This window comes from Silurus meridionalis, chromosome 5, assembly GCF_014805685.1.
Source record: "Silurus meridionalis isolate SWU-2019-XX chromosome 5, ASM1480568v1, whole genome shotgun sequence".
Classification (NCBI taxonomy): Eukaryota; Metazoa; Chordata; class Actinopteri; order Siluriformes; family Siluridae; genus Silurus; species Silurus meridionalis.
The window spans coordinates 12,726,021-12,744,385 of record NC_060888.1 but is presented as its reverse complement, the minus strand read 5'-3'; the positions used below and the strand labels follow the sequence as shown (position 1 = coordinate 12,744,385).

The window sequence follows — 18,365 nt, the reverse complement described above, 5'->3', positions numbered from 1 at the left end:
AATGGCTGACACTAATACCGACCCACGTTCAGCTGGCAGTGGTACACCTGTCCGGTTCCTTAGCTGGAATGTTAGGGGCATGGGTAATCCTATAAAACGGTCTAGGGCAGTGATTCTTAACCTTGTTGGAGGTACTGACCCCCACCAGTTTCATATGCGCATCCACCGAACCCTTCTTAAATGGAAAAATAAAATATGATTTTTTTCAAATTCAAAACATAGGTATATATTTTACTGGTGCACAAAATGAACCGTGCATCAACATCAAAGAACAAAGTGTTCAAAGAACAAAACCATTAAAACATGATTTTCACACAAAAACACAAACATAATAATGAATATTTACTGCAAATCAGTGTGACTTCTGCTGTTGCCCCTTTCAGTGGCTTCACCTTGGCAAGTGCCACTCCATTGTCATTTTCGCAACAAAGTCTGTTCCTTTTCTTCATTTTTATGTCCAGCATCCTCGAAAAGGATTGCCCGCAAAGATATGTTGTAACAAACGGTATGAAAATCTCCAGAGCTTTCTTAGCAATAACAGGGTTCGACCTCCGCCGAACCCCTGAGACTGACTCACCGAACCCAGGTTAAGAACCACTGGTCTAGGGTTTTTACCCACCTGAAACGCTTACGCACCGACATAGTATTTTTACAGGAAACACACCTCTGAGTCAAAGATCATCATAGGCTTTACCGTCCTTGGGTGGGTCAAACTCTCCACTCCAATTTTAATTCTAAGGCACGAGGGGCCATCCTAGTAAATAGAAGCATATCATTATTAATGACTCAAATGTTACCGTTACCGATCCCATAGAGGTCAATGCAGCATTTCAGTCATATTATAAATGACTGAAATGAATTGCTCTTTATAAATCTGAATGCCTTACTGATAATAAGAGGCTGGGTGATTTCTTTTAGAGTGTCGATTTTCCTGTTATTGATATGATCTCTGTAAGGGACTTGGACTCTCCTATCACTTGAAGTCAGAGCTTCTATAAAGGCGATGCAGTCTAATAAAGCCCCAGGCCCCGATGGTTTTCCAGTTGAGTTTTTAAATTTAGCGATAAATTGGCACCGCTGCTCCTTGGTGTGTTCAATGAATCTCTGGATCAGGGCATGCTACCACCCACTTTCAATCAAGCCTCAATAGCCCTTCACTTGAAGAAGGGCAAGGATCCCAACCTGTGCGGGTCGTACAGACCGCTGTCACTGCTGAATGCCGATGTGAAAGTGCTGGCAAAAGTAATTGCATCCCGGTTAGAAAATAAACTACCACGTATCATATCTATAAAGCAGACTGGATTCATAAAAGAGCGGCATTCATTTTTTAACACGCGTACACTTTTCAATATAATTTACTCAAAGCAGTCTTCTCTGTTCCCTGAGATTGTAGTTTCATTGGATGCTGAAAAAGCATTTGATAGAGTCGAGTGGGAATACCTGTTTGCGAAGGAAATTTGGGTTTGGTGATAAATTTGTCTCCTGGATCCGCCTCCTTTATAAATCCCCACAAGCCAGTGTTCGTACAAATAATATTAGCTCTGATTATTTCAGGTTCGAGCGTGAAACCCGGCAGGGGTGCCCACTGTCACCACTGCTATTCGCCCTTGCCATTGAGCCATTATCCATTAAACTTAAATCCTAATTAGCCTTTAAAGGTATAACTCGCAAGAGGGTGGAATATAAGGTATCCTTATATGCTGATGATTTATGTGTCGGATCCTGCAGCCTCTGTTCCTATCATTTTATCTATCTTGGATGATTTTGGCTTTTTCTCAGGATACAAACTGAATTTTCATAAGAGTGAGTGTTTTCCGGTAAACAATACCGCTCTACAACTTCAGCATCTGAATCTGTCATTCAAATCCAACTGTTCAGGCTTTAAATACCTTGGTATTACGATGACCCATTCCTTACCAAAAACTTTTCATGCCAATCTTGCTCCGCTTACAGTGCCTTGCAAAGGCACTGTAAGTATTTATGTAATTACGTGACTTCTGAAGGTAATTGGTTGCACCAGATCTTATTTAGAGGCTTAATAGCAAAGGGGGTGAATACATATGCATGCACCACTTTTTTGTTATTTATTTTTAAAATTTTTAAACGTTATTTTTTTCCACTTCACCAATTTGGACTATTTTGTGTATGTCCATTACATGAAATCCAAATAAAAATCAATTTTAATTCCAAGTTGTAAGACAACAAAATAGGAAAAACGACAACGGGGGGGGTCAATACTTTAGGCACTGTATGGCAGACATGAAGTCGGATTTTCAGAGGTGGAGCAGTCTACCTGTCTTTAACGGGAAAAATCAATGCAGTTAAAATGAACATTCTGCGCAAGTTTCTTTATTTTTTTCAATCACTTCCGTTATTTGTACCCAAGTATTTTTTTTTTATTCTTTAGATAGAATCATTAATTCTTTTCTTTGGGGTGGAAAACCTCCCAGAATTCATAAGAAAGTTGGGACAGGTAGCAATAAGAGGCCAGAAAAGTTAAATGTACATATAAGGAACAGCTGGAGGACCAATTTGAAAATTGCAATTTGCAATTGGCAACATGATTGGGTATAAAAAGAGCCTCTCAGAGTGGCAGTGTCTCTCAGAAGTCAGTATGGGCAGAGGATCACAAATTCCCCCAATGCTGCGGTGAAAAATAGTGGAGCTATATCAGAAAGGAGTTTCTCAGAGAAAAATTGCAAAGAGTTTGAAGTTATCATCAGCTACAGTGCATAATATCATCCAAAGATTCAGAGAATCTGGAACAATCTCTGTGCTTAAGGGTCAAGGCCAGAAAACCATACTGGGTGCCCATGATCTTCGGACCCTTAGATGACACTGCATCACATACAGGAATGCTACTGTAACGGAAATCACAACATGGGCCAGGAATATTTCCAGAAAACATTGTTGGTGAACACAATCCCCCGTGCCATTCGCCGTTGCCGGCTAAATTCAGGCTAAAAAAAAAAGAAGCCATATTCAAACATGATCCAGAAGCGCAGGCGTTTTCTCTGGGCCAAGTCTCATTTAAATTGGATTGTGGCAAAGTGGAAAACTGCTCTGTGGTCGGACGAATCAAAAGTTATTTTTGGATAAATGGGATGCCATGTCATCTGAACTAAAAAGGACAAGGACAACCCAAGTTGTTATCAGCGCTCAGTTCAGAAGCCTGCATCTCTGATGGTGTGGGGTTGCATGAGTTTGTGTGGCATGGGCAGCTTACACATCTGGAAGGGCACTATCAATGCTGAAAGGTATATCCAAGTTCTAGAACAACATATGCCCCTATTCAGACGTCGTCTCTTTCAGGGAAGACCTTGCATTTTCCAACACCATGCCAGACCACATACTGCATTAATTACAACATCATGGCTGCGTAGAAGAAGGATCCGGGTACTGAAATGCCCAGCCTGCAGTCCAGAGTTTTCACCCATAGAAAACATTTGGTGCATCATAAAAAGGAAGATGCCACAAAGAAGTCCTAAGACAGTTGAGCAACTAGAAGCCTGCAGACTGTTATAAAAAGAAGAGGGGATGCCACACATTGGTAAGCGTGGCCTTGTCCCAACTTTTTTGAGATGTGTTGATGCCATGAAATTTAAAATCAACTTATTTTTCCCTTAAAATGATAAATTTTCTTAGTTTAAGCATTTGAAATGTCATCTATATTGTATTCTAGGGTTAGGGTTAGAAACTTCCACATCATTGCATTCTGCTTTTATTTACAATTTGTACAATGTCCCAATTTTTTTGGAATCGGGTTTGTAAATTAGCTTCTTACAGCATAATGTCTAGACTTCAAATTAAAACCAAAGCATTACTTTATTGAAAGCTACCCATACAAGATGTTTTGGCACTTTGGGAAAATTGTCAAAAAAATTTTTTTACTTTGTAATAAGATTAGGTTGTTAAGCAAGGACAGTGTACATAGGCATTTTGGGCACATGGCAGTGCCCCTGCACCCATCTCCCAGTCACACACTACAGTTTTATGTAATTCCATCACTTTCCCTGAAAATAAATGGTGAAAATAGACGCTATCCATGTTCAACCACCAATCTCGCGCCCACACAAAGCACAGAAATGTAACTTGCCACTCATTGCTAGGAGCATTCTTAATATCCTAAATGCCTTTCATTTTTGGGGTAGGTCTATATTTCATTAAAACATGTTATATATATATATATATATATATATATATATATATATATATATAAAATATATGGTCTTTTTTTTAATTATTATTATGACACATTCATAGTAGATGAATCCTAACTAACCATGTTAAAAGTAACGGAATTGTGCATGTTTAACTCAGATCAAGGTATTTTAGAACAAAGCAGGGTTTGCTAGTTCTCATTCCTTATTAAATAGTGCATTTTATAAAGTTTTTTTGTAGGAGTTAATTAATAGTTTAATTACCAAATATGTGCTAACGTAGTTTAGATGGCCATTAGTACCGTATTTTTCGGACTATAAGCCGCTACTTTTTTCCCACGTTTTGAACAACTTGGCTTAAACAACGAAGCGGCTAATTTATGGATTTTTCATGGGTTTTTCCCGGTAACACAAACTTCAAGCCAAAAAACGGAACCACATAACATTAGACCAATGAAATTTCCGAACGGAAACGAAAAAACGCACCTCACCTGTGTTCTGAGCTTGCACGGCTTCAGGAGAAAAACTTCCACCCTGTTGATTTTTAAACGCACGACGATGCCAAAAGATAAACTCCCGAGATAAATAGTTGTGAAAGGAAGAAGAAAGACCGTGAACAATGACTTTCTTTGTCGGCTACTGTTTAGATAGCGTGTTGAGTCAGGGTGAAGGGAGAGCTCACTAAAACTCCAGTTGCAAATTAAATCATATAAGCACAGACAGGTTTCCAAAACTCGTGCTTTTTTATTTTTCTTGGCAAAAGCGTTATGGGTTAGTCAAAGAAACTTAGAAATGAGCATCATAAAATAATGAACACATAATCCTTAGTCTCTCTCACACACACATGCAGTAATACCGGAGGAATGCAGTGACGTGCTATTCCCAAAATGGCGCTCTGCTCTTAAAGGAGCCACGACATATTGCACCCGTTACACCCTGTAACAGACACTCTCTTTCGGTAAAGCCTGTGTAAAGTTCATTAGTTCCAGTGTGGCTTATACACAAGGTGCGGCTTATTTATGTTAAAAATAAAAATATTTAAAAAAATTCAGTGGGTGCGCTTTATAGAAATTACGGTAATTATTGAATCCTTGTTCCTGATAAGTCACTGCTTTCAAATCACCATTAGCTCATGTTCACTATTCATTTCAATTAATAATGTTATATTTTCGTCAAGTGTTACCAATGCAAAACTTTAAAAGTAAACTATAAATGTTGTTATATAAATTTAGACATATGACTTTAATATAGTCACAATTACCCTTTTTAATTTGATTGTGATATCAATATAAATGGATTTTTAGTGTCACCTTTTTTTTCACCTTATTAGCTGACCGACTATCGCACTTTGCAATTGTTAATTAAAAACCCAGAGTCAGAAATAAAATCCACTCAGTGAGTATTTAGTATTAAAGCTCAGTACTCGGTATTAAAGCTACCAAAAATGTTTAACAATGCATTTGCTTGTAATAGAAAAAAAAAACTTAAATAAGATAAATTTATATGTAGCTAGTGATTCGGCGTATCATGGAGGTGATCAGTCTGTGGGGTTTAGTGGGCCAGTCAATCACACCAACACCATGATCATTTAACTAACTTTCGGTGCTTTTGGCAGTGTGGGCAGGTGCCAAATCCTGCTGGAAAATGAAATCAGCCTCTTTATAAAGCTAGTCAGCAAAAGGAAAGATGAAGTGCTCTATAATTTCTTGGTAAACAGGTGCAGTGACTTTTGAAAAACACAGTGGACCAGCACCAACAGATGACATTGCACCCCAAATCATCACAGACTGTAGAAACTTAAGTGGACTGTGGACTTTAAGCAACTTGGACTATGAGCTTCTCCACCCTTCCTCCAGACTGTAGGACCTTGGTTTCCAAATAAAATACAAAACTTGCTCTCATCTGAAAAGAGGACTTTGGACCACTGTCTAAGGCGCCTCTTACGTTGTCTTTGGTTCAGGAGTGGCTTACCAAAAGCAATATGACAATTGTAGCCAAATTCTTTGAAACGTCTGTGTGTGGTCCATGCATGTGCATGCACCATATTCTAATTTGTTGAGATAGTGAGTTGGTGGGTTTTTGTTAAATGTAAGCCAAAATCATCATTATTAAAATCAAAGACTTAAACTACTTTAGTCTGTGTGCAAGTTATTTAATAAACGAGTTTCACAATTTGAGTTAAATTATTAAAATAAATTAACTTTTCCACGACATTTAAATTTATTATATTATACCCTGTGGGTATAATATAATATAATATAATATAATAAAAATTATAAAATGTAAAAAATGTCTGTGAAATTAACTGTGAATTTGTGTAAAACCACAACATTGAATTTTTGTAAAGTGATAAACAATTAAACTGTGTTAAATTCACAGTAATGTTTTGTGAAGTACTCAAACAAACCAGTACATTTTACAAAAAGTATGCATTAAAATAATATATTTTGTGTAAAATGTACAGCTTTTTTCAAATTAAAAAGAAAAAATTCATTATTTCAGAAAACAGTAGAATGCAGTTAAAACTACAAAAAGACAGTGTTAAAATACTAAAATTATTACAAACCCGATTCCAAAAAAGTTGGGACACTGTACAAATTGTGAATAAAAACACAATGCAATGATGTGGAAGTTTCAAATTTCAATATTTTATTCAGAATACAAAATAGATGACATACCAAATGTTTAAACTGAGAAAATCTGTCATTTTAAGGGAAAAATAAGTTGATAAAAAATTTCATGGCATCTACACATCTCAAAAAAAGTTGGGACAAGGCCATGTTTACCACTGTGTGGCATCCCCTCTTCTTTTTTATAACAGTCTGTACATGTCTGGGGACTGAGGAGACAAGTTGCTCAAGTTTAGGAATAGGAATGTTGTCCCATTCTTGTCTAATACAGGCTTCTAGTTGCTCAACTGTCTCAGGTCTTCTTTGTCGCATCTTCCTCTTTATGATGCACCAAATGTGGTGAAAGATCTGGACTGCAGGCTGGCCATTTCAGTACCCGGATCCTTCTTCTACACAGCCATGATGTTGTAATTGATGCAGTATTTAGTCTGGCATTGTCATGTTGGAAAATGCAAGGTCTTCCCTGAAAGAGACAACGTCTGGATGGGAGCATATGTTGTTCTAGAACTTAGATATACCTTTCAGCATTGATGATGCCTTTCCAGATGTGTAAGCTGCCCATGCCACACGCACACATGCAACACCATAAGATCAGAGATGCAGTCTTCTAAACTGACTACTGATAACAACTTGGGTTGTCCTAATCCTCTTTAGTCCAGATGACATGGCATCCCAGTTTTCCAAGAAGAACTTCAAATTTTGATTCGTCTGACCACAGAACAGTTTTCCACTTTGCCATAGTTTATTTTAAATGAGCCTTGGCCCAGAGAAAATGCCTGAGCTTCTGCATCATGTTTAGATATGGCTTCTCTTTTGACCTATAGAGTTTTAGCCGGTGACGGCGAATGGCAGAGTGCATTGTATTCAACGACAATGTTTTCTGGAAGTATTCCTGAGCCCATGTTGTGATTTCCATTACAGTAGCATTCCTGTATGTGATGCAGTGGCATCTAAGAGCCGGAAGATCACGGGCATCCGGTATGGTTTTCTGGCATTGACTCTTACGCACAGAGATTGTTCCAGATTCTATGAATCTTTGGATGATATTATGCACTGTAGATGATGATAACTTCAAACTCTTTGCAATTTTTCTCTGAGAAACTCCTTTCTGATATTGCTCCACTATTTTTCACCGCAGCTTTGGGGAAATTGCTGAATTGCTGAGCCCATCTTGACTTCTGAGAGACACTGTCACTCTGAGAGACTCTTTTTATACCCAATCATTTTGTCAATTGAACTAATAAGTTGCAAATTGGTCCTCCAGCTGTTCCTTATATGTACTTTTAACTTTTCCGGCCTCTTATTGCTACCTGTCCCAACTTTTTTTGGAATGTGTAGATCACATGAAATCCAAAATGAGCCAATATTTGGCATGACATTTCAAAATGTCTCACTTTCAACATTTGATATGTTATCTATATACTATTGCGAATAAAATATATGTTTATGAGATTTGTAAATTATTGCATTCCTTTTTTTCACAATTTTTACAGTGCCCGAACTTTTTGGAATCGAGTTTGCACATTTTACAAATGCATGTAATATTTACAGATAAAACAAGTACAACAAAATTCTAATAATATAAATGTTTGTTTTTAAGTGTAAAAATTAAATATGAAGTAATGGTGTATTGCATACATTTTATATTTGTCTTCCAAATAGTTATGTCATTTGTTTCATAGCCTAGGTGTTCATCAGTCTGCCATTTTTTATATTAAATTGCAAATTAAAAAAAAAGTTTTCCATTTAGTAATATTCATAATGTCTTAAGGCAATTTTATATGTAATGATTTCTCATATAGAAATTTATATTCCCGCGTAAATTCACGTCTTGTGTAGGAATTTAAAATGATGAACTCTGCCTCATCCAATCAGCATTAGACCTGATTCCTGATTGTCGCGAAGCAGCCATCTTAAAGAAGTTAACAAGCCGTTATTGAGAGCACGCTAATCAGCCAGCACATGGAGTTCTGCACTGGTAAGAGAAAAGTGATTTTTTTTAGACCTTGAAAGACTTCACCATACAGACACCTGTTTGTGACAGAGGGCATATTTTGTCGTCATAATAAATATGTCGACTTAGATTGTGGGTTTTATATGTAACGATTAAATCGTTCCCTTTTTTTTCTTTAATGCTGTATAGTGGTGTCCCCCTAAAGAGTGTGGAAACAACTTTATTTTTTGTACGATTAAAAAATGATTACCTGTCGATTTTGCAGCAAGACACATTGAGGGGTTATGTGCTGCATTGTAGAGTTCATAGGAATGAACCCCATTGTTTTTTTAAGTGTGTTAGTGATTACTGTAAGCGGACATTTTGCACTTACGCGGCTAATTTTTATCGCCATCACAATGAGTCTGAACCCTCTGTTACTCCTAGAACCTTTGTTTCAGAATTGAAATGCACCATGTCGCTGTGTGACCGCCAGTTTTACACCATTAAAGAACTTATACACCACTTAAAAGAGCATATAGTGGAGGGGCGACCTGTGGTGTGTCCTGTAACAGGTTGTTGTTCACTGTTTAATCATCATTTACTGCTCATATGTCCAGGAAACATAGAGCATGTTTGATTGATAGCATAAGTGACATTTACAGGGAAGCTATTTTTCAGTCTTCCTCCGCCACTGCACGTGAAGATGCTTCCCAAAGCACGAATGATGCAACACCTGAAGCCAGTGAATTACCACAGAATTTCAGTGAATCATTTCTTAGGACTGTGTGTTTATTCTACCTAAAATTGCAAGGGCAGCTCCTGCTTCCAGCTTCAACAATACAGACAATTGTTGAAGAGATGCAGAATGTACACGAGTTGGGACAGGATTACACTTTAGGCAAACTACATTCACTTTTGAATGATGAAATTTGTCTAACAGATGATATTGTTAGGAAAGTCTGTAAATGTGTAAAAAATTCAGATCTGTTCTCTTTGTCATCAGGAACCACTGACAACAACATATTCAAGGGCTCAAACATTTAAGAAAATATTCCAATACATAGAGCCTAAGAAAGTGTAATTAGGCAATGATGAAAATATGACACAAAGGTTTGCATACTACATACCTGTAATACAAACTTTAAGCAATCTATTGAAATCAGAATTATGGAAGTATTTAGTGTCAGAAACATCTTGTAAAACAGACTCAGATGATTTTGGTGACATAAGTGATGGCAAAAACTTTAAGTGCAACCATTTCTTCCTTGAAAATCCAAAATGCCTTTTGAAATTGTCAATCCACTTGGTTCTGCTAAGAAAAAGCACAAAGTAGTTGCAGTGTATCTTTCAGTAGTAAATTTACCTCCGCATGTACGGTCCAATACTGATCACATGTCACTTGTCTTGTTATGTGCAGAGAAAGATCTTAAACAGTTTGGAAGTGCGAAGGTTTTCTTAGAGCTATTAGTGGATTTAAAAGATTTGGAGGAAAACTGAAAAACTGTAGGTAGTGAAACAGTCAAAGGTGCTCTATATTGTATCGCGGGTGATAATTTGGGTTCACACAGCATTGGTGGATTCACTGAAAATTTCAGTCATTCTCAATACTTTTGCCGATACTGTGAAATCACACGAAGTGAATTTCAAAGTGATGACCCAAGTGTTTGTGGTCCACAGCGCACCCCTGAAAGTTACGATTCTGCTGTTTGTGATCAACATACTAAAAACAGTCAAGGCAGCAAAGGAATAAAGGTAAACTCTGTTTTTAATACTCTGAAATCTTTTCATGTTTGCCAGCCTGGTCTCCCACCTTGTTTAGGCCATGACATTTTTGAGGGTGTCTTAGCCTATGATATTGCATTGTACTTGAAGTATTTCATTAAAAATAGGCAATGGCTTACATATTCAATTTTGAACAGACGCATCAAGCAGTTCAAATACAAAGGAACTGATGCTCTCACAAAGCCATGTGCTGTCAACTCAGAGGTGCCCAAGCTTTCTGGACAAGCTGTTCAGAATTGGAATTTCTTAAGGTTCCTGTTTTTATTGGTGACAAAGTGCAAAATCCAGATGATGATGTGTGGCAGCTAACGCTCCAGCTTGAAGATATTGTTGATTTGATTTGTGCACAAAAGATTTCATCAGCTCAGGTAGCTTATCTTGACATTCTAGTCCAAGAATACTTGGAATCAAGAAAGTCTTTATTTCCGGAGTGTCCACTAAAACCAAAACATCACTTTTTGAGGCACTACCCAGCACAAATTTTTGATTAGATTGTGGACAATGCGATTCGAAAGCAAACACAGCTACTTCAAGAGATGTGCCAGACATTTGAAAAACTTCAAAAACATCTGCCAAACATTATCTGAAAGACATCAGATGTTTCAAGCATATCTTTCAGCTGGACCAGGATGCAGTCAGCTTCTGCATGTCAAAGACGGTTGCACTTTTTACCCCAACCTTTACATTGAATCAATTAAACATGCAGTGTGAGAGTTTAGCTTTTCAGAAGGTAATACTTGTGAATCCACAGATATAATGTACAGAGGTACGTCATATAAAAAGGTTCTTTTCCTTGGTGAGTCCACTGAGTTTGGAGAACTACTTATTGTTTTAATTCAAAATGATGCAGCTGTGTATTTTGTGATGGAAATGTACAAAGCTGACTATCATTCTGAATACCACCTGTACTCTGTCACAAAACAAAGTACCAGGGTGCAATGTCTTAGCAGTAATGACTTGGTGGATTTTTATCCATTGTCATCATACATTGTTAATGGGCACCAAGTCATTCCACTAAAACACAGTGTGCTGTCGATATAAAAAATGTTTTAGGCACAGTGGTGAAAAAACAATACTAAAATGCTATATAAATATAGCGAATAAAATGTGACCATATGCATTTCGAAACATTTCTTTGAACAAATTTTAATAATCCAGTGAAACTTTTGTATAAACAAAGAGTCTGGCATCAGTTGCTGTACAAAAACACAGTCTTCACAGTACTGTAGCTTTGCAGGTGCATTTCTTCAAGCATCTTCCCGTTTTTTGCCACATTTCTTCCGTATTTAGTGTGTTTCTGTTACTTTGTGCAATTGCAGATGGACTCAATTATGTACGATCAGATCACTTTGTAGAGCATAAGATTCTGTAACTTTTTGTGCATACAAAAATCTTACTGGATTATTAATGTCAGAAGAAATGTTTGGAACTTTAAACTGATTTCCTACTGACACTACAGCAAAATATATAAATAACTGGCTTAAAAACATTTTTTGGGGTAAAAAACTAAGGTGCCTTAAACTTTTGCACTATTGCAGGCAATTAAATCCGCAAACATATTCTATTCTCAAAATTGAAGTCTCTCTTATATTCACTTCTAACTTGATTCCAGAAATGACTGACTTGGAGAGAACATTTCTATGCTCTGCCATCAATGAGGTCTTGCCTGACCTTCCAGAGGTGACTAAAGATATTTTAGAAGAGACTTTGCATTCTCTAGGCGTGGAGACTTATGAGGATTTCAGGTTTATAGAGGAAGATGATTTGCTATCAGCGTTGAGGCCAGTTCAAGCCCGAAAAGTCATTGCTGCTTGGAAACTGAGATGTAAGTCATGTTTTGCAGAACAGAATAGTACTAGTGCCCAAACTTGCTTGCCTAAAACATTTAAAAGGTAATCAATATAAAAACATTTACATTTTGTTATTGATGATTCCTTTTTGTGTGTTGTTTTGCAGGCCAGACTCTTGAAACTAGCAGCTCATCTGTTGGTTCATCATCAGGACATCCCACACCCATGCAGTCTTTTTCACCCAGTAGTTCACAATCATTCTCTTCCAGCAGCTCCCATAGCCTTGATATTGACTGGGTGGATACCTTTCTGATACAATGGGAGAAGTTCCCAGAGGAACTGATGCAGGTATTGGAGAGAGAAAAACGACCAAGTCCAAGAATGCAAAGAGAAATGGTCCGGATTGTGGTGACTGAGATGATGCGAAAAGGTTCTGCCGAAAGTAGAAGGCATTCTACTGAAGTTGCCAAAAAGATGGTGTCAAAATATCCTAAATCTCTGCAAGATGTAATAGAGGGAGATGTGGTTGGGCCAGGATACCATTCTTTAGTTAAGCAGTTGCAATATAGGATTGAAAATGTGAAGCGATCTACAACCCCTAAAATAAGAAAACGAAAGCATCGTGTTGATGAGCCTGACACAGACGAAATACCTCCAGAGCAGAGAGCAACAATCCAGGATACTTACGGGTGCATTAACTGGGATGTAAAATTCATGCCCCTTGGAGAGACCCCTGAGAGCCAGCAGGAAAAGAAAGAAAACCTGAAGATGATGTCTCAGCATCCTACTGTAAATCTACAAGAAGTCAAACATCTAATGAAATTGACTTTCTACACACAGCATAAACAAGTCAACCAGGGGCAAAATATAAAAAGCCTTTTGGAAGAGTGACCGTCTTGGTTCAATGAACTTGGCATGGCAGTTCACTTCAAGGAACTTACTGGAATTTGTCTTCAAGAAACGTTCACACGAAATCTGGATTTGAAGGGCAAACGACTCTTAAACTACTTAAATACTGTTGGTGTGAAGAAAAACAAAAAGTTCTTACAGGCAGTGACAAAGTTTGAAGTGATGAGGGGAGAGCTAATTGGTTGCTCTGAAGATGTAAAACAAATGTTGCTGCTTTTGCTGTCTTACTTTAACGAGAAAGAAGATGCAGTGTTCTGCTACGTGGAGGACACATGCCTGGCAAAGGAAGTAGAGATGAACCACGTTTATTTGACTCCCACCATTGTTGTGTGTGGTAAGTTAATATTTTTTGCCCATTTCTTTCAGTTTATCTGGTATTTCTTTTTATCTGTTATTTCTTTTTATAAGGTAATTAAAAAAAATGTTTTTCTTAGGTCAGTCCTGCTTTTCTTCGAAGAGGTTTATGTTGTGTGCGGATCGGAACATTGTACTTGAAAACATCACCTCTTTCATCACTGCCTTCTGCTTGATGTTTGGGAGCTATTATTGCTTTAATATTCATTACCCATCAGAACTGGCATCAACTCTGGAGTTTTTGCAGAAGTAGGTCTTTTTGGATAAACTTTCACTTTATTGATTTGAAACAAATCTAAGGTAGCTCCTGCAGTGGCTTGGGGGCTAGGGCCCTTGTCACTTTGACTGTTTACCAATATAAAACTTTACTATTTTTCACTAATTTCACTTTACAATACAATTTCGTTGGTAACATTAGTTAACTATGTTAGCATGAACTAACAATCAATAATACTTTTATAACATTTATAAATCTTAATATTCATTTCTAAATGTACTTATGTTTCATAATGTTGTATCTGTTAACATTAGTTAATGCACTGTGAACTAAATTGAACAATGAACAATTGCATTTCTAAGTCAATTGTAATAGAATTAATATTCATAATTTGTTTAGGTTAATGCATTAACAACTAATGTGTCATTAGTTAATGATAATTCATTAATGTAAACAAACTGAGTAGTACATTTTACATAATTTATTGACCTTTGTTAAAAGATTAATCATCAAATAAATTAAAGATTGTGAAGTTGTTTTTGATCACCTTTTTTCTGCTTTACCAAGGTGTTTTTTCTCCATTAACCCGGAGAAGGGCACCAAAGTCGAGAAGACAAACACCGCCCGTCTTCCCGTCAACCCAAGAGTTCTTACATTGATTCAGGAACTTTCAGATCATGAGTGGCGTGATGTCTGAATATGGACTAATGTCAGTCAGTTTTCTGACTTGAGACACACTCAACTTGAAGGACAGTTTCACCTTTTATGCCCAGTTATTTCAGATTAAGAGGCAAGTAAATGTTTCAAATAATATTGTTAAAGATGCATTCAGTTTGTATACAGCTGCTACAGAACATTATTGCTTTTGTGATTTTTGAGTAGCATTCCTGTATCTAAATTTTACCCACTTGTTTGCATACCCTGTTCCAGCTCCAATGAGAGAATCATTAATATGTCGCATTCTCTTGATTGTATTGTGTATAGGCATTTAAATGTTGCAATAATTCTAGTGTCAAGTGAACACTAATTTATCTTTAAAAAATATGTTTACTTTTTTCATTACATATTTTCAGAATATGAAACAATACAAGAAAGAGTGATCATTTATTTTAAATAAAGAGATTGTATGCATTAAGTATAATGTATTTTAGCAAAATGCAAGTATTTAAGTAATCGCACAAGAAAAACAGTGAATGACTGATGATCTTGAAATTATACTCTAGTCTATAGGTAAGAAACTAAGTTAGAAATCCATATAATTTCTATGTTTTAATGATAGAATGTATTTTTTTGTGTGAGTGTTTTCAATAATTTCCCATATGTTTTTCTTTAGCTCTGGCTCTCTAAATGCCTAAAGTGGTTCTCTCCTCTAAAACATTAGATACAGTAACCAAAGCTTCAACTAAAAATTGTGCTGATTACACAGCTATCTGAAATTAATGTCTTAGATGTTCCAAATGATTTGTCTTAACATCATCTAAAAAGAAAACAAAGTTAGTATCAATATTATACTCTTATCCTCAGATAAAAAATAATGTCTATTGTAGTAAAATTACTTTTATTTTGCAAATGTTGAGTTAAACTCTTTAATTTGAATGAAAGAAATTAAAAATAAAACATTAGTGGATGAGGCAGTTTTTTCTATGTAACTGTAATACTTGCATAATGAAATTACTTTTTAAACCATTATTTATAATATTTTACTCTCACATTTACATTTTCCTCTTAAATGTTGTACAAATATGGAGCTGTCAGTTAGTGCCTTGTAGTTATTATAAGAATCAGCTGAACCCTACCTATTAATTTGTATCAGCTGCAAGTGAGCAGTGCAGCTGAGATGGTGAGAAGTGCAAAGCTTTCGAGAAAAAGCTAAGATGTTTCATGCTTTAGCATGTTTGCTCTTATTTCTTGCAACAGCTGTGGACATCTCTTCACCAGGCCAATGAAGGTGGGACATTCATCAAACCAAACAGCCTGCTTATAATTGGTACACATTCTCAACCCAATGTCACTCACTGTAACAGCATATGGGTAAAAAAAAAAAGGCAGATGTAATGCCAAGAATGTACACCTCACAGTAGCAAACTGGGTGCAGACAGAGTCATCTGAATTGCAGATATGGAAAGAGAATGACAGAACCTTGCACTGTCTTTCTCTCTTTGTCTGTTTCCCTCTCTACTTTTCTTTACACGGTGTGGTAGCAAGGATGGTAATGATGTTTCCCATCAGTTTATATGCATCTCAAAATACCCTGAGGCATATGGCAGAAGAGCAGCCCACTTACAATCCCCCACCCCCACCATGACTCACAGTGCTACTTTAGCATCTATTTCCTCAGCTACTAAAAAAGTTTTGTGGAGCCAGCTTTATAGCTCTAAGACTTGATTCTTAGTATAATAACCCCTGTCTTATTTAAGTTGATAGTGCATAAGTCATGAATTGCATACATTGGGCCCATCTATTTGCTACCTAATAAGACTTTTATGAGATTAATTTATTTCCATCAGAAAGTAGGTTTATGGACAGAAATATAGATCACACCAATTCTCAGATGGATTTACTTTGAATTAACTTCAGTAACAGTTTTTTCTTCTGAAAATATCTGGTCATTCATTCTGAGACGTTGGCAAAACATGAAATGTGAATCAGTGAACAAAACAATTTGGTAATCACAGTGGAGCTGAACAAATTACTTTAAACACAAAGTAATGAAAGGTTAAATAGCTGAGAACAAGAAACCATATAAAAACGAGGACCAATGACGGAGATGGTGGATACATAACAAGAATGAAACAAACAAATATAGAGAAATGTGACAAAAACAAAAATCACAAGACTGCAAAAACATTAAAAATCATCCTACCACTTTGAGCAGGCACAGCTTAATAATACTATATATATGCAGTATGTTTTAAGTCCTTTAAAAGTTCTGGTAAAACATACAAAAAATCCATGCCTTCAAAATTTGTGAAGCTGCAACTTATTGAAAAATGGAGCTATAAATATCTTTCAAAATGGGGATTAAGCTATTGCTTCCCATCAAATACTTGCCTGTCATTTCTCCACAAACTACTGCAATATTGTTAATGCTGTAAAATTCCTTCAAGAATAACACTCCCCACAAAAAAGGAAGTATAAAATGTTCTATATACCTGATACACATACAGTATCTCCCAAAAGTAAGTACACCCCTCACATTTTAGCAACCATTTTAGTGTATCTTCTCAAGGGCAAATACTATTGAAATAAAACTTGGATAAACTTTAGAGTAGTCAGTGTAAAGCTTATATATGTATAGCAGTACAGATTTTCTATCCTCTGAAAATAACTTACAATGTTCACACTGTTTTCCCTGGCTAACCAGTGGGAAAATAATCTCCTGAATAAATGGTCCAACATAACAAATAATCCAACATAAACATCACAGCACAAACAATATAAGTGAACCACTGTAGCCTGGTGGAAAACTATATTTTCCAGGACAACAACATATCTGTCAGGAAATCTCCTGCCATGCCCCCTTCGGCGGCCATCATGCTGCTGCTATCTCGGCCACTCCCAGCATTGATCTCGAACACCTGTAACTCATCAGCCACACACCTATATAAACTCAGGTTCTAATATCTCTCGCTGTTGGTTATTATATACTATGCTTGTAAGACTCGCCCCTTCTGGGCGTACTACATATATACCTGTTGTGCGTTCATCTCGTTCACCTGCCCGGCTCGCGGTTCTATCTTCAATAAAACCCGCTTTACCTGCTACGGCTTCCGCCTCTGTTTTCTCCGCGCATGACAATATCCATCTGCTTAGCTGGAATGAGGATGTCTTTTACTGTTTCCAGAAATTTGATGAAAAGATGTAATAGTATGTAATGGCTCACCTTATGAGTTGCTCATTAGCTCCTGGTTCACAAAACACTAGATTTTATAATCTCATCTATTTAATCTATATATAAACTATTAATTATACTGTACATGCTAGACTAGTACAGCAATGTGCATACATCTCTAATTCCAGAAAACTAAAGTAATGTGTAAAATGTAAATCAAATCAGAGCAAATGTTTTTTTTCTCATACACCTATATTTTATTTTATTCACAATAAAACACAGAAAACTAATCAAATGTTTAAACTGAGGAACTGTACCTTTTTAAGAACAAAATAATAATTTGATGGCTTCAGCATGTCTCAAAATATTTGGGCCATGTTTTTCACTGAGTAGCATTGCCTCCTTTTAATAAGAGTCTGTATATCACTGGGAACTGAGGAGACCAGTTGCTGAAGTTTTGGGAGAGAAATGTTGCCCATTTGTGTCTGATACAGTATTATACAGTGGAATCCGCTTATCTCGACCTCGGTTATCTCGACAACCCTATCAAGTCGACGTTTTTGAAGTGGAACCGCCAAATTCTCGCTTTTTCTAAGCATTTTTTTATCGGTTATGTCGCCTTTTTTTATGTCGCCGAACCCTGTTATCTCAAGCACAAGGGGGGAAAATTTGCCATTTAACGTCGGTTATCTCGGTGCAGCCGCAGAAGAACTTGCGGAAGTGGCGGAAAAGTCAAGGCTTACAGCTGCTACAGG

At 36.7% G+C, this 18,365-nt stretch overlaps 1 protein-coding gene across 2 annotated transcripts; it reads left to right on the top strand.

The window, feature by feature from the left end:
- Positions 1-8,524: 8,524 nt before the first annotated feature.
- LOC124386304 lies at positions 8,525-15,112 on the top strand. Of its 2 annotated transcripts, XR_006925897.1 has the most exons (6): positions 8,525-8,768; positions 10,404-10,478; positions 12,121-12,333; positions 12,465-13,541; positions 13,642-13,810; positions 14,346-15,112. XR_006925897.1 is itself a non-coding variant. In XM_046850054.1 (4 exons), exons 3-4 carry the CDS (start codon positions 12,123-12,125, stop codon positions 13,187-13,189), a joined length of 936 nt encoding a protein of 311 aa, XP_046706010.1. In that variant the 5' UTR covers positions 8,525-8,768; positions 10,404-10,478; positions 12,121-12,122; the 3' UTR covers positions 13,190-13,566. The 2 variants fall into 2 exon arrangements, 1 of the variants encoding a protein (XP_046706010.1); XM_046850054.1 differs by lacking the exons at positions 13,642-13,810; positions 14,346-15,112 and having other exon boundaries at positions 12,465-13,566.
- The last annotated feature ends 3,253 nt before the right edge of the window (positions 15,113-18,365 follow it).